At 34.7% G+C, this 21,943-nt stretch overlaps 3 protein-coding genes across 7 annotated transcripts in view; 1 reads left to right on the forward strand and 2 right to left on the reverse strand.

Annotated features, from left to right (window-relative positions):
- The window catches only part of LOC126746689 (stress-activated protein kinase JNK), a 54,995-nt gene that overhangs the window by 14,855 nt on the left and 18,197 nt on the right, over positions 1 to 21,943 (reverse strand). For 3 of the 5 annotated variants that reach the window (XM_050455024.1, XM_050455023.1, XM_050455025.1), the window contains 6 exons: positions 14,425 to 14,574; positions 8,719 to 8,848; positions 8,448 to 8,645; positions 5,265 to 5,399; positions 5,078 to 5,207; positions 4,627 to 4,784 (listed from right to left, as the gene is read on the reverse strand). In XM_050455024.1, the coding sequence (XP_050310981.1) occupies positions 4,627 to 4,784; positions 5,078 to 5,207; positions 5,265 to 5,399; positions 8,448 to 8,645; positions 8,719 to 8,848; positions 14,425 to 14,537 (864 nt within the window). In that variant the 5' untranslated portion in view covers positions 14,538 to 14,574. Of the gene's footprint in view, positions 1 to 4,626; positions 4,785 to 5,077; positions 5,208 to 5,264; positions 5,400 to 8,447; positions 8,646 to 8,718; positions 8,849 to 13,629; positions 14,000 to 14,424; positions 14,575 to 21,943 lie in introns of those variants that run through there. The other 2 variants (XM_050455020.1, XM_050455021.1) reach the window with 1 other exon arrangement.
- LOC126746690 (uncharacterized) lies at positions 5,579 to 7,650 on the reverse strand. Its single transcript, XM_050455026.1, has 2 exons — positions 6,844 to 7,650; positions 5,579 to 6,784 (listed from the first exon to the last, which is right to left on the reverse strand). The coding sequence occupies exons 1-2, from the start codon at positions 7,648 to 7,650 to the stop codon at positions 6,338 to 6,340; spliced, it is 1,254 nt and encodes a 417-aa protein (XP_050310983.1). The 3' UTR covers positions 5,579 to 6,337.
- Positions 14,767 to 21,225, forward strand: LOC126746693 (hydroxyacyl-coenzyme A dehydrogenase, mitochondrial-like). The gene is made up of 5 exons (XM_050455030.1): positions 14,767 to 14,999; positions 15,053 to 15,223; positions 15,297 to 15,487; positions 20,672 to 20,886; positions 20,955 to 21,225. The coding sequence occupies exons 1-5, from the start codon at positions 14,892 to 14,894 to the stop codon at positions 21,194 to 21,196; spliced, it is 927 nt and encodes a 308-aa protein (XP_050310987.1). The 5' UTR covers positions 14,767 to 14,891; the 3' UTR covers positions 21,197 to 21,225.

The following is a 21,943-nucleotide window of genomic DNA, read 5'->3' on the forward strand; positions in this document are numbered from 1 at the left end:
CTGGAAAAAAGAAATTTAAACAAAACCATAATCCGATGGATTTGTCAAATGCTTGCCACGCGTACGGCTGAGACTACTGTGGGCGAACAGACCACAGGCATCAAAACTACTCGTGGCACGCCTCAAGGAGGGGTAACTTCACCCTTACTATGGAGTCTAGTAGTCGATGAACTACTTGAGATATTGACAAATCTCGGTTTCACCTGCATAGGATATGCTGATGATATCGTTATTATAGTCAAAGGCAGGTATAAGGGCACTTTATACGACCTCATACAAAAAAGCCTAAGCATCACGGAAGAATGGTGCACATCAGTGGGGCTGAGCATAAATTCAGCGAAAACTACTATCGTACCATTCACTCGTAAAAGGAAAATGCAACCCACCAGGGACATCCACCTGGGCGGACAAGTTGTACATACATCGGATGAAGTAAAATATCTAGGAGTGACACTGGATAGTAAGCTTAGTTGGAACAAGCATCTAGAGTTCACAGTAAACAAGGCCACTAAAGCCATTATGATCTGTAGGAACCTAGCGGGTAAAAACTGGGGATGCTCCCCAAAAATACTGCGATGGATGTACACCATGATGGTTAAACCCATAATCACATATGGGGCAGTGGTGTGGCATGACACTACAAAGTTAAGTACAGTAAGGCGTAAACTTGACAAGGTTCAAAGACTTGCATGCGTATGCATTACAGGAGCTATGAAAAGATGCCCCACAGCAGCACTGGAGGTCATAGTTGACCTGGCACCTCTTCACCTGGCAGTAGAGGGAGCTGCTAAAAGGGCTATGTTCAGATTAGCAAGGGATAGAACGAACAGTAGGGACATTGATCAGAGAGCCTGGGTATCTCAAACAAGATCCATTCCCCTGTTCGATCTTCCCAAGGATTCCCGATATAACTCGGGAATATCACTTTGTTAGGAATTTCAGTACAAAAATTGACAGCAAAAGTGACTGGGAAAATGGATCTGTCGCCCGCTCACTTAAACAGAATACTATCAAATGGTACACAGATGGTTCTAAAACCGAAAAAGGAACAGGAGCTGGAGTATTTGGGCCTGGCACCAAATACTCAGAGCCACTGGGAAAATACACCAGTGTCTTTCAAGCGGAAATACACGCTATAGAAAGATGCGCTCAATTAATCCTGAACAAAGACTACCTCAAGCAGGACATCGCAATCTTCACCGACAGTCAAGCAGCCATAGCAGCACTGAGTTCACATGTCATCAGTTCTAAAATGGTAAAAGACTGTTTGGGCAAACTTAATGAGGTAGGAAAGAGAAATAAAGTCACAATATTGTGAGTACCTGGACATACAGGCGTGCAAGGTAACGAAGAAGCCAATATTCTGGCAAAAAAGGGATCTGGTTCTCAATTTGTAGGACCGGAACCTTTCTGCGGCATAGGAAAGAATACTTACCTATATGAGCTTACAAAAATGGAGGATCAACTCAGAGAAAGCCTCTAGGATGATCATCCAGGGTTGAGACACTCCAAGATGTTCCTTGGAACCCTCGACCCAAAAAAATCTAAAGCTCTAGTAAGTTTAACTAAAACTAAACTACGGATTGTAACAGGATTCCTAACAGGGCACTGTCACCTTCGAGAACACCGCAGGAAACTAAAACTAGAACAGACAGGTGAATGCAGATTCTGTGGGGAAGAGGAAGAGACCCCAGAACACCTAGTAACTACATGCGAAACAGTTGCCGAAAGTCGTGCCATGCACCTCGGTAATTATGAAATTCCAGAAGGAAATATCTCATTACTGGAACCGTCACAACTACTAGCCTTTATTAAAGCCACAGGATTGTACGAAGTAATTTGACTTGAGAATAACATCAAGCAGTAATTAGAAAGGGGCACACAATAGATCTTTTAGGTCGCAGTGAAACTTCACCCTTATTTTAATCTAATGTAGGGAGGCATTTCTGGGTATCTTAGGAGTGAAAAAGGACAGAATATTGCGCCTGGTGAAAAAGTTTATAAACACAGGAACAGCGCCAAAGTAGAATCGTGGCGGTGATCGTGTTATGGGGAAAAACGATGACAAAAAGGTTTGCATGAAGACATTCATTGAATCATTAAGGTGCACCGAAAGTCACTATTGCTGTCAAAGCCGCCGCAATATCTTTTGTTTGTGTTATTGTAATTTGGGTCCTCGCGCGATGCTTCTCATAAGGTTTCTCAGTATTTGTATTTCCGCGGAATGGTCAAAACAAGGCGTGGGCGTGCGATGGGGGGGGCTCTTATTAGGCATAATAGTGTATTAGGATCGGTTTTAAAAAGCAGTTCAAGTCGAGTTTTAAGTTGGAGAACGGTATTTTTATTACTTTTATGATCGGTTTGCCGCGGGCGTTCGTTTTATTTTTATGTAATAAGATTCTGAGTAATAAGTATAGTTTATTTCTTTGTAACCGTACCTAGTGTAATCTTTCGTGAGAATAATCTGCTACCATTTTTAGAATAAAGGGTTAAATTCAGTTTTTTTGACCTTTTATTTAACGAACCGTTGTTAGTAGGTTTTAACGGGTAGTTTTCTCCAAAGGCAACATAACAATTGCCGCTCTGATAGTCCACATCGTGTTTATTTGCCTTGTGACTTAAACATAAAAAAACTATGGAATGTCTACAACGAACAAGCTGAGCCTGATCAAAAAGTGAAGCAGTGCTACTTTCGAAAATATTTTAATAGGAAATACAACGTTGGATTCGGAACACCTCAAACAGATCTTTGTTCAACCTGTCTTCAATATAAAGAAAAAATTAGGAGATGCACGGATCCCAAGGAAAAGCAGTCATTTATTACAAATCACAGAGTCCATACTCTTCAAGCCAAAAGCTTCTTTGCTTTTCTCAAACAAAACTCCGATGAAGTAGTAAATATTTCTTTTGACTGTCAAAAAAATTTACCCCTACCGAAATTACCCGATCAGCAGGCCTATTTTTCAATGCAAATTAACTTTTTTAATTTTGGAGTTGTCATAGGAAGTTCAAAATCACCATTAACAAAAGAAAACGTAAGGTGTTATACATGGACAGAAGTCGAAAGACCTAAGAGCTCCAATGAGATTGCATCTGCTATTCATCATACTCTAAGTACGTATGAGTTTAAAGCTACTAACAAAATCATTCGACTTTTCTGCGATGGTTGTGGGGGGCAGAATAAGAATTCGATTTTTATCGGAATGCTTTGCAACTGGTTTAATTCCAATGCGCCTCCGAACATTGAAGAGATACAAGTATTTTTCCCTGTAGTAGGTCATTCTTTTATGCCACCTGACAGAGTTTTCGGCAATATCGAAAAAGTAGTCCGAAGAACTGCGGAGATCCTAGAACCTTCTCATGATAAAAGATCGGGCAACAGTTTTTAAAATGGGTGTAGATTTTCAGGTTTTCGACTGGAAAAATGAAATAAAAAAACCTACTACACAATGGCACTTCAAATTTAAACCAGCAAAAAGATTCGTTCTAACCAAAAATAAATTAGGCACGGTTTTAGTCAGAGGCGAAGCATTATACAGGAGCGATTTAGGACAAGCAAAAGGTATTTGTAGAAAAGGGAAGCGAATTGAAGCAGTAAGGCCTAAAACACTCCAAGTTGGACTGAGAATAAAAGAAGATAAAATTAAAAGCATTTCAAACTTATTAAAGACTCACTACGGGGATGAATGGAAATCAAACGAAGCATTAGGTTATTTCAAAAATATTTTCGACAGCAATGTAGAAAATAATTTTGAAAGGCAGGTTGATGCCGATGAAAATGAAATAATAAGTGACGAAGAAATTAATATCTAAAAATAAGTTTTTGTAAAAGTTTTTCTAAGTGACTTGGTTTTTTTTCCTAATAAAAAACGGGAGCTAATAATTTTAGTAAGTTGGGTTTATCATTGCTCTGCTCGATTGTTGTGTGCAAAATAAGACATGTCCAAGCCTTAGTTTCAGAATACGACATGTCCAAAATATAGCTCTAAATTAAAAGAAGCCTAATGATTATGCATTCATCAAAATGGTAGGGTAGACATATTTAACAATTCAGTTTTAAACAATAATTAAAACTTATTTCAATAAAGCAATGAAAACCTCGAAAAAGGTTTTTTTTAGTTTTCTCAAATTGTAATCTAACGGACATGTCGCGTTTTGCATTTATACCCCACATATGGAAAGAATGACTTCCGTTTTGTTAATGTTGATAAGTTTAATTTTTTTTTGGATGCAAGAAAATTAACTTGCACATCCTAAGCTTCTACAGGTCTTCTTCTGCAAATGTTAAGGTATTTATTGACAGGTTAGAATGTATTTTGAGTGAAATATCAATCAACGCCTCAATAGTTCTCACTGGTCGCCTAAATGTGGTTCTTCTGAGACTAGCTTGGCTTTGAGTGGGATGTTTAAATCTTCTAATTTCACCCGTGTAACAGCTCGGTCAGAAACACTTTTAGACTATGTTTGCTCAACTTATGGTAACACAAAGGTTATTTGTAAAGTGGTAAATCCTTTACCTGTAATGTTTGTATACCTGCACTATTTTCTATTTTTTACATTACAACTTTTAGTTTTATAACAATAAAGCGATTTTTGGAATTCGAATTTAGAAAACGAGACGTTTACCTTGAGCCGGTTGTGCTCGTTACTGTCCGAGGGAAACAGGACGTCGGGAAAGAGTTTCTCGAAGGTGAACCCCGGGTACCGCGGCCGGTTCTCCACGTAGTTCCGCACGGTCGGTTGCAGTCTCATCATGAATTGTTGCGAGGGCGTGCCCAGTTGCTCTGCGAAACGAGTCGTCTTTAATGTTGAACTAGTTACGTGCACAGTTTTAGTCAATATATAAAAGTAGGGTTTTCTCCTAAAATTGTACCAAATTTTATAATGGTGCCCAGAAAGGTAGGTATTTCCAGAATTATTGTAAGATTAGTTTACTAAACACCTGTTTGTGCAAATGAGGGAAATACAATAAAAACAATAAGAAGGATAACACAAAGTAAATTATAGATTCCAAGATATCAATCAATGGCCTCGAAAGAAATAAAAAATGACGACCACAGTTGCCAAACTACCTTACCGATAATCTTATTCCACTGATCAATATGATCGGTACCGGGGAACAGCACTCCGCCGCGAATCATTTCCCCCATGATGCAGCCCACGGACCAAATGTCCACGTTGGCCGTATAGCCCATCCCCAATATCACCTAAAAAACAAACACCATAAACTTAGCAACGTGCTGGCGAACTTATTGAATCCGTACCTCCGGTGCCCTATAGTACCTAGTGACGACGTACGGCGTCATCATAAAAGTGGTGCCGGCCGTCCGTGCCAACCCAAAGTCCAAAATCTTCAGCGTACAATCCGACTTGACCACGATGTTGCTCGGCTTCAGGTCCTGCAATGAACTTAGGATACAGTGTTGCCAGGTGAAATAAAATGAAATCATGAAAAATGTAACCAAAAATCATGAGTTTTGGAAAAAAAAATCATGAGATGGCGTTTTAAGCCTTATTTAAAAAAAAAAACATACATTATTTTTATTAAAATATTTTTTTAATGAAATAAAGATACAAGTACCAAAATATCTACTTTTTTATTAACAAATTTAAATAAAAACATAAAATTATATGTTAAAGTAAACAAACGTACATAATCTTAAAGTAAATAACTGAAAAACAAAAATCCGAAATATCCGTTATTTTATTCTGACTCATCGGAATCATAAATTTGTTTATTTAATTTTTTAAGCAAATCTTTTCCTATTGGAAAATTTGAACAAATACGGTTTTCTCTGCCCACTAAACTTTTGGTGTGCAGTATAGCAGCTATCATAGGAGTTTTCAACCGATTTCTCTGTTTTGTTTTGTTTAAATTTATCTGACTAAACACCCTCTCTACGTTAGCACTGGAATGCGGCAAAGTTAATAAATTAAACACAAAATTACTTAAATTGGGAAACCGGGATTCTGTATTTTCCACACATTTAATCTTAGCAATTTTACCCCAAAAATCGCAAATACCTTTCCAGGTAAAATTAATTTCATAATTTCTAAGTAACAACCATTCATTGTCAATAACTTGCATATCAGCAGGAATTAAATTTTGAAACAACATAGAAACATTACTTATAGACCTGATTTTTCTTGATTTAACTACCTCAGGATCTAGAAATTCTAATTTCTGAAACACAGAGTTTTTAAGTGGAAATCTTGACAATATTTGCTCCACACTCTCAATATAAAAGTCTAGACATCTTAATTTTACCATGTCGAGTCGGTTTTTCTCCAGATCGGCAGAGTTTATGTGGGCAGAAAAGTACATGTCATTTAAATTTTAAAAAAGTCTAGGGTCTTTAAAATCTATATTTTCAATGTTGGCATTTAGATATTCGTCCTTAATATAATAATCTAAAATTGTTTTAACTGTTCTAGCAACCTCTTTATAAATAACGTGAATTTTGGGCGATTCGCTTTGCATTAATTTGTTTAAGCTATTAAAAATAGGTAATACATGCGATAAAAATGATAAGTATAATTTATTTTCGGGCGTGTTTAGTTTTTCTAAAATAATATTTGCTTGACTGATTTTAAGAGACGCCTGATCTACGAAATACAACCTCAAAGCTTCATATTGATTAAGAAGCCTTTTAACCACGCATTCCAGAGATAACCAACGTGTCTGGCTAGGATGTAAAATCTTCGATATTGAGACATTTGCAAATTCCTGGAATTCCTTATATTCTTCCACTCTCTTCGGACTATTTGAAAAATAGTTATATACCTGTAAAAAATTATATTTTTTAATTAAGTATACATTTATTTTATTAGCGTATAGCTTACTTCTCTCGCAAATTGTTCCACTTCCTCAGGCAACTTGTGGCATGCATATAATGCACAGAAATGAAAGCTATGGCATATGCATTTCATTATGAATATACCTGGAATATTTTCTCGCAATCGACTGACCACAGAATTATTAACGCCAACCATGTTGCTCGCTCCATCTGAAGCAAAGCCAATAAAGTTTGACTTATATGGAACACCATTTTCGGTAAGGAAGTTGATTAAAATTTTATAAAGTGCAGCCCCTGTGGTCTCTACTACTGAGATTACCGCCAAAAAGTTGTCTTCAATGTCAAAATTAATGCACATTCTTACAACTAAACATAAATGTTTGGTGCACGAGTTATCAGTAGACTCATCTATGATAATGCTAAATTTATTATCCCTCATTAGGCCAAGTAGCCAAGATTCTTGAGACAAGCCTGTAACTTTTTGTAAAACTCTTGACATCTTTGTTCGTTTACATTTCATTTGTTTGACAATATCTGAATCAGTGCCTATAGCATTGAGATACTCGATGAAATGCTCCATCAAATTCATAGGGAGATTATGTTCGGCTAGAAACCCCGCAGTTCTTATAATTCCTTCTTTCGCTTTTTCTTCAATGCTTATTTTTTTAGAACTTTCTGCAAACATTTGACTTATTTTTACTTGACTTTGCTTGCCCATTGATGCTCTCTGCAAAGCTTTAACATGCTTTTCAGTCTCAGAATGTTTTACTAGTTGGGTTTTCCCTGCAGATACCTTAACATCACATTTACAGTAATCGCACCTTAAATTAAAAAAAAAAACGTTTACCTCCATTAAAATAAAAGTTTGTTCGCCTTAAATTATATATATCCGCATTAAAGCAAATTTTAATTAGTTACGATTCAGTAACTCATATTATCATTTAATTCTCGATTTAACATTATTATAAGTGAATTTAGATTTTGTACTCAATAAATCCAAATTGCACTTATTTTTACAGAAAGTACCTTAACTTAAAATATCATAAATACCTACCAGGCAAAGCCTGTCCCCTTTCTGCTGTTCTCGATCCATTGCAAACCCGGTATATTTTTCCATTCCTTTTTAAAATTTTGCTTATAAACCTTTCATTTCTTGCTAGGTCCTGGAAGAGATATACTCTTGGATGTACTATTACTAGAACTACTAGAATCACTGTCACTCATATTTTTTAATTATTTTCAACTCACAAATAATGCTTTACAATACCAAATACACGAGCAAATGCATAAAACTTCGTGAAAAATATGGCCCGTAGAAATATCCGAGAATCTCGGGGAATCCCCATACTCGTCAGTATTTCCCGTTTATATAGGGCTGTGCGGATATTATTTAAGGCTTTATGATATTTATATGTGTACATTTAGTTGTAGTTTTAGGTTATTTTTATTTTTACGACTAATATTCTAAGTTACGATTTTAAATCTTTGTTTTTTTTTTTTAAATCATGAGATTTTTAGACAAAATCATGATATCATGAGATGTAAGTCAAAATCATGAGATTTCATGATAAATCATGAGACCTGGCAACACTGTTAGGATATAGAATTACTCGCTTCAAAGATGCGGCGTTGCCGAGCTCGATTACCTACCCTATGCACGATCCCGGCCGAGTGCAAATGCTTAATGCCGCAGAGCATTTGGTAGAGCAGATAGCTCATCCGCTCGTGGTCCAGGTCCATCTGGATCACTTGACACAAGTTGGCGTCCATCAGTTCCATCACCAGGTAAACGTCCTGGAACTCCTCCAGGGTCCGTTGGGGCGTGAACGCGTTTAACAGTCCGATGATCTTCAAATAAAATCGAGTGTCGGTGGCAACAGTGCAAAAAAGCAAGAAAAGAAGAGGGCGAGAGAGCACTTACGTTCTTATGGTTGACCAGTTTCATCAGCTTGAACTCCCGATACGCCCTTTTGGCGTGGGTGACGTTCTGGAAGGGCCTGCTCAGCTTTTTAATCGCTACATTTTGTTGGGTTACTGTGTCTACGGCAGCACTACAAAAAATTAATTAATTTATTTATTTATTATAGTATGCGAAGCAACTGAAGCTACATGAGGCATGCACTAAGCTACAAAGCGCTATAACTAGGGTGCGTCCATGAGATGTCAATCATCTCCCGAGTTTATGTGTTAGACAAGGAAAGAGTGATCGGAACGACAGCTGTCAAGAACGTCAAATTGTGCTCCGATAACTGCTGTCAATGAACGGAAAGGTATTTTTCAACTGTCAACGTCATCGTGACACTTTTTTACTCGAAAACAATCAGTGACGTCATCTAGACCCAGCCCTCCCTCCCCCGTGAATGACGTCATTTTGTCACTTGGATAATGAGGGAAAAGGCAGAATTATCAAGAATGTCAAAAGTGAATCAAGATGGCGTTTTTTTCGATTAGGATCACTATAAATGAAGAGTTTAGTGGTGCAAGACCCCTGGCCACGCCCAAAATGATTTTAGTACAATTTTTTAAGGACAACAGCTTGGACTTTGTACTGAAACATAATTGTTAATTGTACAGTCATTTAAGTACAATTTTAAATACAATAAAAAAAACCTTAAAAAAAAATGTACGAGGCACAATCAAAAGCTTGAAAAATCAAGTTTTAATAAATTGTACAAAAGTATAAGTAATAATTATACTGATCTCTGGCCACGCATAGCGCGCCGTTTCAGTACAATTTTCAATGCAATATTTTGTACTTGGAAAATTGTACTAAAATAAAGTGAAACTTGTACAAGGCCCCTGACTAAGCACAAGGCCGTTGTGGTACAATTTTAAATGCAACATCTCGCACGAAGATAATTGTACTAAAATATAATTGATGCTTGAACGAACCCACTTAAGTATAATTTTAAATGAAAAATTTTGAACTTAGAAATTTGTACTAAAATACAATTAATAATTGTACTAGGCCTATGGCCACGTATAAGACCGCTTTAGTACAGTTTCAAAAGGCAGATCTTAAACTTGATAGTTGTACAAAATACGATTAAAAATTGTACAAGGCTACTCTGAAAAATTTGTACTCTGCACACGCATAGTGTCGTTTTAGTACAATTTGAAATAAAACATTTTGAACTTATAATAATATTTACTTATTAATTGTACAAGGCTCCTGACTGAGCATCACGCTGTTGTAGTACAATTTTAAAATGCAAAATCTTGAACTTTAAAAAATTGTACTATAATACTAGTAATGATTGTATAAGGCCCCTGACAAGGCATAGGGCCGTTGTAGTACAATTCGAAATGACAAATCTTGAACTTGGAATGTTGTACTAAAGTACAATTAGTAATCGTACCGAGTACAAAGCTGTTTTAGTACAATTTTAAATGCTATATTTAAAACTATAAAAAATTGTCGTAAATACAATTGTACGAGGTTCTTGGACACACACAGAAGAAGGTCGTTTTAGTACAATTTTAAATAAAAAATTTTAAAATTGTACAAAAATTAAATTGTTAATTGTACAGGCATTTGCCCAGGTATAAGGCTGTTGTACTACAAAAGTTGTACTAAAATACAATTAGTAATTGTACAAGGTCTCTCGTTAAGCATAAAATCATTTTAGTACAGTTTCATATGCAAAATTTTCAACATATAACAAAATTGTACTAAAATTCAATTAATGAATGTACAAGGTGTTTGGCCACGCACAAGGGTGTTTTAGTACAATTTTAAAAAGAAAATCTTGACCTTTCGGCTTCTGACTGGACATAAATCTGTTTTAGTACAATTTTAGAAAGCAAAATCTTGAATTTTAAAAAATTGTACTATAACACTAGTAATGATTGTACAAGGCCTCTGACCGGGTATAAAGCTGTTTTAGTACAATTTTAAATGCTATATTTTAAACTTTAAAAAATTGTCGTAAATACAATTGTACGAGGTTCTTGGACACACACAGAAGAAGGTCGTTTTAGTACAATTTTAAATAAAAAATTTTAAAATTGTACAAAAATTAAATTGTTAATTGTACAGGCATTTGCCCAGGTATAAGGCTGTTGTACTACAAAAGTTGTACTAAAATACAATTAGTAATTGTACAAGGTCTCTCGTTAAGCATAAAATCATTTTAGTACAGTTTCATATGCAAAATTTTCAACATATAACAAAATTGTACTAAAATTCAATTAATGAATGTACAAGGTGTTTGGCCACGCACAAGGGTGTTTTAGTACAATTTTAAAAAGAAAATCTTGACCTTTCGGCTTCTGACTGGACATAAATCTGTTTTAGTACAATTTTAGAAAGCAAAATCTTGAATTTTAAAAAATTGTACTATAACACTAGTAATGATTGTACAAGGCCTCTGACCGGGTATAAAGCTGTTTTAGTACAATTTTAAATGCTATATTTTAAACTTTAAAAAATTGTCGTAAATACAATTGTACGAGGTTCTTGGACACACACAGAAAAAGGTCGTTTTAGTACAATTAAAAAAAAAAAATCTTGACCTTCGGAAATTGTACCAAAAATACAATTTGATAACTGTACAAGGACTCTTGAGTAGGCATAAGGCCGTTTTAGTTTTAGGCAAACCTTAAACTTGATACTTTACTAAAATACAATGAAAAATTGTACAAGGCCTTTGGCCACATATAATGCTGTTTTAGTACAATTTTAAATAAAGCATTTTGTCAACTTGTACAAAAGTTTATTTATTAATTGTACAAGGCTTCTGACCAGGCATAGAGCTGTTGTAGTACGTATTTAAATGACAAATTGATATATAAAATTGTACTAATTGATAAATACACAAGGCTGCAAGCACAAGGCAGTTTTAGTACAATTTCAAAATGACACATTTTGAAGTTTAAAAATATGTACTGAAATACAATTAATAATTGTACAAGGGCCTCTCACCAAGCATAAAATCATTTTAGTACAGTTTTCTGAGTAGGCATAAAGTTGATCTTTGAACTTATAAAAAGGTACAAAAATTAAATTGGTAATTGTACAGGCATTTGACCAGGCATACGGCTGTTGTACTACAATTTTAAATGCCAAATCTTTGAACCTAGAAAATTGTACTAAAATTCAATTAATGAATGTACAAGGTGTTTGGCCAAGCCTAATATCTTGAACTTTAGAAAATTGTCCTAAATACAATTGTACGAGGTTCTTGGCCACGCACAAGATCGTTTTAGTACAATTTTAAAATTGTACAAAAATTAGGTTGGTAATTGTACAGGCATTTACCCAGGTATAAGGCTGTTGTTCTACAAAAGTTGTACTAAAATAAAATTAGTAATTGAACCAGGCCTCTCGCCAAATCATTTTAGTACAGTTTTAAATGCAAAATTTTCAACATATAACAAAATTGTACTAAAATTCAATTAAAGAATATATGTACAAGACGTTTGGCCATGCCTAAGATCGTTTTAGTACAATTTTAAATGCAATATCTTAAACTTAAAAGAATTGTACTAAATACAACAGTACGAGGTTTAAAAAAAAAAAATCTTGATCTTCGAAAATTGTACCAAAAATACAATTCGATAATTGTACAAAGACTCTGAGTAGGCATAAGGCTGATTTTTAAAAATTGTACAAAAAATAAGTTGGTAATTGTATAGGCATTTGACCAGCTATAAGGTTTTAAATGCCAAATCTTTTAACCTAGAAAGTTGTACTAAAATACAATTACCAATTGTACAACAAGGCCAACAATTACCAATTGTAAAACAGAAAAAATTGTACTAAATACAACTACTGTACGAGGTTCCTGGCCACGCATAAGGCCGTTTTAGTACAATTTTAAATGAAAAATTTTGAACCTATAAATTTGTACTAAAATTAAATTGGTAATTGTACAAGCATCTGACCAGCTGTAAGGCTGTTCTCCTACTATTTTAAATGCCAAATATTGTACAATTTTACAAAATTGTACTAAAATACAATTAATGATTTTTATTCAGGCATTTTTAGTGCAATTTTAATAGGAAAATCTTGACCTTAGAAATTTGTACCAAAAATAAAATTGTACAAACACTCTCAGTAGCCATAAGCCCGTTTTAGTACAATATTAAATGCAAACTTGAAATATTTGAAAATTGTACTTAAATACAATTGGCTTCGTACAATTATATTTTTCTATTCTGGCCACGCGCAAGGCTGTTCTAGTACAATTTCAAAAAAAAAAAATAATAAGCTTTAAAAAATTGTACTAAAATACAGTGTTGATAATTCTAGGACGCCTCTGGCCAGGCCGTTTAGGACAAGTTTTAGTACAACTTTACATATTTACTATAAAACCACGCTTGCCGTGGCCAGAGGCCTCGTACAATAATCAATTATATTCTCGTACAATTTTCTAAATTAGATTTTAAAAATTCTGCATTTAAAATTGTACTAAACTTAGCTTGTGCGTGGCCAGAGGCTTCACACCACTCAATTATTTATGATGTCAAGTCTCCACGCATAAATCTCTCATTTTAGTACAATTTCCCGATCATTAGTCGCCATTTTGATGCCAAGTGATGATACAATTCCTCGGTGTGACCTTCTTCGCCAGCTGTCACTTGAGGGCAACGAGGAGCCATAACTGTCAAAAACGTCAAGAAGTCGGAGAGCCTCTAAGGTCACTGGATGAACGGCGACATAACTGTCAAAAACGTCAAGAAATCGGGGAGCCTCTAAGATCACTGAATGAACGAAAGGTGTTGTAAGTACCAGCAGGGCCGAACATAAAACAATTAGTAAGAAGCAATTTTAGTTATACGTAAACACTGATTATCTGGGGGATAGTAGAGACTGGGGTTGTGTACTTACCACACGAGGCCTCCGGAGCCTCCGCCCTTCGGTTTCAGTTCGACATAGCGCTCGGGCACCAGGAACTCCGCGTCCTCGAATTCGAACTTCGTGTATCCCGGTTTTATGTCGCTATTCGCCATGGCGGTGCTGAGTTATTGAGAAGGGGGTGTGGGTAGAAATCAAGAGGGTTGGGGGGGTAGAAGATTTTTTGTTTTTTAATGAAGGGGTAGGTTAATAGTATCAGAGAAAAGCGCTACTAAAAGGTGACTAGAACGTGCAACTAAAGCCTAAAAAAGAAGCGAAAACTGGGGGGGTAGCGTTACGGGCACACAAACCGCCTCGAAACGCTTCAGTAGTGCGTACAAAACTCAAACGCATTCCAACTCAACTACAAAAGAAAACAAAAAAAAATCGTCTTATTTAAAAAGCTATTGAACAGGCCCGCGGAGAGCAACAACCGGGCCGGGGTCTAAAAATTGAGTAAGTTAATTAAAAAATAAACATCTCATTCCTGACGCTATATTTTATCTATCCGATATGACGCGGACATTTTATCCGATATTTATAGTTGAATTAAACCACAAATAAACGTTTATTTAACCGTCGTGTGTTGCTTGGGGATGTCATTTGAAAAAAACTTCAAGCCCGGGAGAATTCCCCCCATTCTCCTCCCCTCTCGGTGGGCCTGTGCTATTAACCGAATTTTGCGAGTGAAAAAAGTGCGTTTTCGCATGCGCGAATGCATTCTGTACATCACTTAAGGCAGAAAAGGCACTTTTCTCCTTGTGAGTGAGTGAGTGAGTGAGTACTTACCAAACGATGCCCTGAGCTCCGGACCCTATCGGTTTCAGGTTCTGGTACCGCTTCAATATGGTGAACTTGGTGTCTCCCACCTCGACGGTGTAAAACTGCGAGAGACGGGACATCTTCTACGATACTCTCCCAGTACCACTGGGCCGGTGTCTGCAAATTAAAAGTGGTTTTTAGTACCTGTCAGATGTCGGCCATCTTGCTTGACAAAATTGACAGGGAGCTGACAGACAGTTGTTGACATTGACTGATAGGACTTCATTTGTCATTGTCATACATCATTGATACATACATACTGCAATTGTCATCTTAGCAATGGAATCTAATAATTCCACATAATAAAAAAAAACTTAATTGTTATCGACTCCGATTAGATTAAAGCCGGTTATTAACCTTCGGACCCGGTTTATTTACTAATCGCGACATTGAACGTCTAAATATAAATATTTTATTCATTATTGTGGTATAACATGGCAACCAGAGCGCTACTAATTCAGTCCCGCAGGCATTTTTCCAATGGGGCCATTCAAAATGTCACCATGGTGGGCGGCGGCCTGATGGGATCCGGAATCGCGCAGGTAAGGCTAAGAAATCCCGTCGAAAGAGTAAACACAGGGGGGCGGTTTTTAAGGTGGCGGCACAAGCCGGCAACAACGTGACCATCCTGGAAGTGGGCCAGGAACAGTTGAAAAACGCCCAAAACATTATCGGGCAGAGCCTGGGCAGGGTTGCCAAGCGGTTGCACAAAGACGATCCGAACGCCGCCAATAAGTTTATCGAGGAAACAACGTCCAGGATCCAGGTACAGCTCCCCCCTCCCCTCCCCCCATCTTCTTCTTTCTGAGGGCATCCTGTTTCTTTACGATGTATTTTAGGGCGTTACTGACCTGGCACGGTCTGTAGAAAACTCCGATCTGGTGGTAGAGGCTGTCGTAGAGAACATGGAGCTGAAACACAAGATTTTCAAAGAGCTGGACGAAGCGGCCCCTCAGAAGACCTTGTTCGCCTCCAACACCAGCTCCCTCTCTATCGCCGAGATTGGCTCGGTGGTGCAAAGAAAGGACAGGTGAACACCCTTAGTTAAGGTCTCAAAATATACATTTTTTTTATATGTCCCGAAGGTTACGTGTTTCGCTTAAAAAAGCATCATCAGACCCTATAAAATAGTAATTTTTAATGATTTATCGATTTCCAAAAAAAATTTTGAATTTTCTCAAAATAATTTTTTTTCCAATTTTTCATCCAAAAATTTTTTTAATTTTTCAAAAATCTTCCATAACTTCGTTATTTTTCGATTTACGATAAAAAGTCATTCTTTACGATTTATTCCATTTTTGATTTCGAATACAATGGTAAAAAAATATTTTCCATATTGCCAATAGTTTTCGAAAAAAAGAGGAAAAACTTTTAGGAAGTTTTTCCTAATTTTCCGGAAAACTCTTGAACCTTAAAATTATTTTTCTACTGCATCTAATGCGCATTGAAATTCTAAACAAGTATTGTTATAACAATTTTTTTCTCCAACCAATAGTTTTCCAGAAAAAAAATAAAAACCGAAATTATGAACATTTTTCCAGGAGTACCCCTTTGGATTTTTTCAGGAAGGTTTTTATGAGTATAACTTTTTTCGGGTGCATTTTTCAAAAAAACTTTATAAGACTTTTTTGAAACTTTTTAAGTGATTTATCGATTTCCAAAAAAAAAAATTCAATTTTCTCAAAATTATTTTTTTCCCCAATTTTTCATCCAAAAATTTTTTCAATTTTTCAAAAATCTTCCATAACTTCCTTATTTTTTGATTTACGACAAAAAGTAATTCTTTACGATTTATTCTATTTGTAATTTGGAATACAATGGTAAAAAAATATTTTCCATATTCCCAATAGTTTTCGAAAAAAAGAGGAAAAACTTTTAGGAGGTTTTCCCAATTTTCCAGAAAACTTTTGAACCTAAAAATTATTTTTCAACTGCATCTAATGCGCATTGAAATTCTAAACAAGTATTGTTATAACAATTTTTTTCTCCAACCAATAGTTTTCCAGAAAAAAAATAAAAACCGAAATTATGAACATTTTTCCAGGGGCACCCCTTTGGATTTTTTCAGGAAGGTTTTTATGAGTATAACTTTTTTCGGGTACATTTTTCAAAAAAACTTTATAAGACTTTTTTGAAACCTTTCAAGTGATTTAACGATTTCCAAAAAAAAAAATTCAATTTTCTCAAAATAATTTTTTTTCCAATTTTTCGTCCAAAAATTTTTTCAATTTTTCAAAAATCTTCCATAATTTTCTTATTTTTTGATTTACGACAAAAAGTAATTCTTTACGATTTATTCTATTTGTAATTTGGAATACAATGGTAAAAAAATATTTTCCATATTCCCAATAGTTTTCGAAAAAAAGAGGAAAAACTTTTAGAAGGTTTTTCCTAATTTTCCGGAAAACTCTTGAACTTTAAAAATATTTTTCTACTGCATCTAATGCGCATTGAAATTCTAAACAAGTATTGTTATAACAATTTTTTTCTCCAACCAATAGTTTTCCAGAAAAAAAATAAAAACCGAAATTATGAACATTTTTCCAGGGGTACCCCTTTAGATTTTTTCAGGAAGGTTTTAATAAGTATAACGTTTTTCGGGTACATTTTTGAAAAAAACTTTATAAGACTTTTTTGAAACCTTTTAAGTGATTTATCGATTTCCAAAAAAAAAATTTCAATTTTCTCAAAATAATTTTTTTTCCAATTTTTCGTCCAAAAATTTTTTCAATTTTTCAAAAATCTTCCATAACTTCCTTATTTTTTGATTTATGACAAAAAGTTATTCTTTACGATTTATTCCATTTTTAATTTCGAATACAATGCTAAAAGAATATTTTCCAAATTCCCAATAGTTTTCGAAAAAAAGAGGAAAAACTTTTAGGAGGTTTTTCCTAATTTTCCGGAAAACTCTTGAACTTTAAAATTATTTTTCTACTGCATCTAATGCGCATTGAAATTCTAAACAAGTATTGTTATAACAATTTTTTTCTCCAACCAATAGTTTTCCAGAAAAAAAATAAAAACCGAAATTATAAACATTTTTCCAGGGGCACCCCTTTGGATTTTTTCAGGAAGGTTTTAATGAGTATAACTTTTTTCGGGTACATTTTTCAAAAAAACTTTATAAGACTTTTTTGAAACTTTGTAAGTGATTTATCGATTTCCAAAAAAAAAAATTTCAATTTTCTCAAAATAATTTTTTTTCCAATTTTTCGCCCAAAAATTTTTTCAATTTTTAAAAAATCTTTCATAACTTCCTTATTTTTTGATTTACGACAAAAAGTCATTCTTTACGATTTATTCTATTTGTAATTTGGAATACAATGGTAAAAAAATATTTTCCATATTCCCAATAGTTTTCGAAAAAAAGAGGAAAAACTTTTAGGAGGTTTTTCCTAATTTTCCGGAAAACTCTTGAACTTTAAAATTATTTTTCTACTGCATCTAATGCGCATTGAAATTCTAAACAAGTATTGTTATAACAATTTTTTTCTCCAACCAATAGTTTTCCAGAAAAAAAATAAAAACCGAAATTATGAACATTTTTCCAGGGGTACCCCTTTAGATTTTTTCAGGAAGGTTTTAATAAGTATAACGTTTTTCGGGTACATTTTTGAAAAAAACTTTATAAGACTTTTTTGAAACCTTTTAAGTGATTTATCGATTTCCAAAAAAAAAATTTCAATTTTCTCAAAATAATTTTTTTTCCAATTTTTCGTCCAAAAATTTTTTCAATTTTTCAAAAATCTTCCATAACTTCCTTATTTTTTGATTTATGACAAAAAGTTATTCTTTACGATTTATTCCATTTTTAATTTCGAATACAATGCTAAAAGAATATTTTCCAAATTCCCAATAGTTTTCGAAAAAAAGAGGAAAAACTTTTAGGAGGTTTTTCCTAATTTTCCGGAAAACTCTTGAACTTTAAAATTATTTTTCTACTGCATCTAATGCGCATTGAAATTCTAAACAAGTATTGTTATAACAATTTTTTTCTCCAACCAATAGTTTTCCAGAAAAAAAATAAAAACCGAAATTATAAACATTTTTCCAGGGGCACCCCTTTGGATTTTTTCAGGAAGGTTTTAATGAGTATAACTTTTTTCGGGTACATTTTTCAAAAAAACTTTATAAGACTTTTTTGAAACTTTGTAAGTGATTTATCGATTTCCAAAAAAAAAAATTTCAATTTTCTCAAAATAATTTTTTTTCCAATTTTTCGTCCAAAAATTTTTTCAATTTTTCAAAAATTTTCCATAACTTCCTTATTTTTTGATTTACGACAAAAAGTAATTCTTTACGATTTATTCTATTTGTAATTTGGAATACAATGGTAAAAAAATATTTTCCATATTCCCAATAGTTTTCGCAAAAAAGAGGAAAAACTTTTAGGAGGTTTTTCCTAATTTTCCGGAAAACTCTTGAACTTTAAAATTATTTTTCAACTGCATCTAATGCGCATTGAAATTCTAAACAAGTATTGTTATAACAATTTTTTTCTCCAACCAATAGTTTTCCAGAAAAAAAATAAAAACCGAAATTATGAACATTTTTCCAGGGGTACCCCTTTGGATTTTTTCAGGAAGGTTTTAATAAGTATAACTTTTTTCGGGTACATTTTTGAAAAAAACTTTATAAGACTTTTTTGAAACCTTTTAAGTGATTTATCGATTTCCAAAAAAAAAATTTCAATTTTCTCAAAATAATTTTTTTCCAATTTTTCGTCCAAAAATTTTTTCAATTTTTCAAAAATCTTCCATAACTTCTTTATTTTTCGATTTACGATAAAAAGTCATTCCTTATAATTTATTCCATTTTTGATTTCGAATACAATGGTAAAAAAATATTTTCCATATTCCCAATAGTTTTCGAAAAAAAGAGGAAAAACTATTAAGAGGTTTTTCCCAATTTTCCAGAAAACTTTTGAATCTAAAAATTATTTTTCAACTGCATCTAATGCGCATTGAAATTTTAAACAAGTATTGGTATAACAATTTTTTTCTCCAACCAATAGTTTTCCAGAAAAAAAATAAAAACCGAAATTATAAACATTTTTCCAGGGGCACCCCTTTGGATTTTTTCAGGAAGGTTTATTTGAGTATAACTTTTTTCGGGTACATTTTTCAAAAAAACTTTATAAGACTTTTTTGAAACTTTGTAAGTGATTTATCGATTTCCAAAAAAAAATTTTGAATTTTCTCAAAATAATTTTTTTTCCAATTTTTCGCCCAAAAATTTTTTCAATTTTTAAAAAATCTTTCATAACTTCCTTATTTTTTGATTTACGACAAAAAGTCATTCTTTACGATTTATTCTATTTGTAATTTGGAATACAATGGTAAAAAAATATTTTCCATATTCCCAATAGTTTTCGAAAAAAAGAGGAAAAACTTTTAGGAGGTTTTTCCTAATTTTCCGGAAAACTCTTGAACTTTAAAATTATTTTTCTACTGCATCTAATGCGCATTGAAATTCTAAACAAGTATTGTTATAACAATTTTTTTCTCCAACCAATAGTTTTCCAGAAAAAAAATAAAAACCGAAATTATGAACATTTTTCCAGGGGTACCCCTTTGGATTTTTTCAGGAAGGTTTTAATAAGTATAACTTTTTTCGGGTACATTTTTGAAAAAAACTTTATAAGACTTTTTTGAAACCTTTTAAGTGATTTATCGATTTCCAAAAAAAAAATTTCAATTTTCTCAAAATAATTTTTTTTCCAATTTTTCGTCCAAAAATTTTTTCAATTTTTCAAAAATCTTCCATAACTTCTTTATTTTTCGATTTACGATAAAAAGTCATTCTTTACGATTTATTCCATTTTTGATTTCGAATACAATGGTAAAAAAATATTTTCCATATTGCCAATAGTTTTCGAAAAAAAGGGGAAAAACCTCCTAAAAGTTTTTCCCAATTTTCCGGAAAACTCTTGAACCTTAAAATTATTTTTCTACTGCATCTAAATTTAAATAAGCAGTGTTATTAAAATAAATATCGAATATATATATTCTGCTTATAAACTAGTAATGACACTCACAAGAAGACCTGCTTAGTACTCACGTCATCATCTTGTGAGTGTTATTACTAGTTTATAAGGTCTGATGATGCTCTTTTAAGCGAAACATGTAACGTTCGGGACATATAAAAAAAAATATTTGAGACCGAGGTCTCTTTGAGATTATGGACGAGTTCTTTCAATTTGTATTTCAAGATTCGGGGGCCTTCACTTCTTCAACCCCGTGCCCGTGATGCGACTCCTGGAGGTCATCCGGACACCCGACACCTCCGAACAAACCCACCAAACGCTTATGCGGTGGGGCAAATCGATCGGGAAAACGTGCGTCACCTGCAAGGACACCCCCGGGTTCATTGTCAATAGACTGTTGGTGCCGTACTTGGCCGAGGCCGCCCGCATGCTCGAAAGAGGTGAGTCGCGTAGGAAGCACAGCTTACATCACTAATCATCGTGTTTTCCATTTTGTTTCCCTATAAAGGTGACGCTACCGCGGAAGATATCGACACGGCGATGAAACTTGGGGCGGGACACCCCATGGGACCCCTGGAGCTGCTGGACTACACCGGACTGGACACGGGAGTCTTTATTATGGAGGGTTGGCACCGGAAGTACCCCGACAACCCGCTGTTTAAGCCGGTCGAGTTGCAGAAGAAACTGGTGGCCCAAGGCAGGCTCGGCAGGAAGAGCGGCAGAGGGTTCTACGATTATCGTAAATTGTAATATTAATAAAAACCTATCAATGAGCATAATGTCAAAGTTACTTTATGTGTGTCGGATTCGACAACTATCATAGTTGTCAAATTTGACGGCCATATTGGATTTGGAAGTTTTCGTTCCACCCTCGGACCTCTTTTTCTAACACGTTTGTTGGGTGGAATTAATTGAGATGAATGGTCGGTTATTTGAGGGGGGGAATGCGACAAAAAATACCGCAACCGAATTCCGACTATCGCGGGGGGATAAACATTGGACGCGTGCCAGAGGTTACACCGCGTAATGCCGATCGCTCCCCCGACGACTCCCGGAAAAGTGCAAAGTGCCCGCTTAGGTTATGCGACTCTTTAGTGCTTTGACCGATTTTTCGCATCGTTTACGGACCAACGACATTATGCCTGACACAGATCAACCATTGTCAACTCAAGCCTCTGCTGGGCCCGTCCAAGCTGACGACTCGTCCGTAATAGCTCGGGTAGGAATAAAAGCACCAGAATTCTGGCGTATACAGAACCGGAGCTGTGGTTCTACAGTTTCGACAAGCTAAAATAACCGCAGACAATTGCAAATTCGACCATACGGTGGTTAGCGAGGTTCTTTCTGAGGTGGCAGACCTTCTAAGAAATCTAACAACAGGTAGGGCCTATGAAGACCTGAAAGCGCGTCTTCTCGATAGATACGGCATTGGCCCTGATGACGAAAGGATACACCGCTTAATGGAAATGACCTCGGGTGACCTTAAACCGACGCAGC

Source organism: Anthonomus grandis, chromosome 18 (assembly GCF_022605725.1).
Source record: "Anthonomus grandis grandis chromosome 18, icAntGran1.3, whole genome shotgun sequence".
Classification (NCBI taxonomy): Eukaryota; Metazoa; Arthropoda; class Insecta; order Coleoptera; family Curculionidae; genus Anthonomus; species Anthonomus grandis.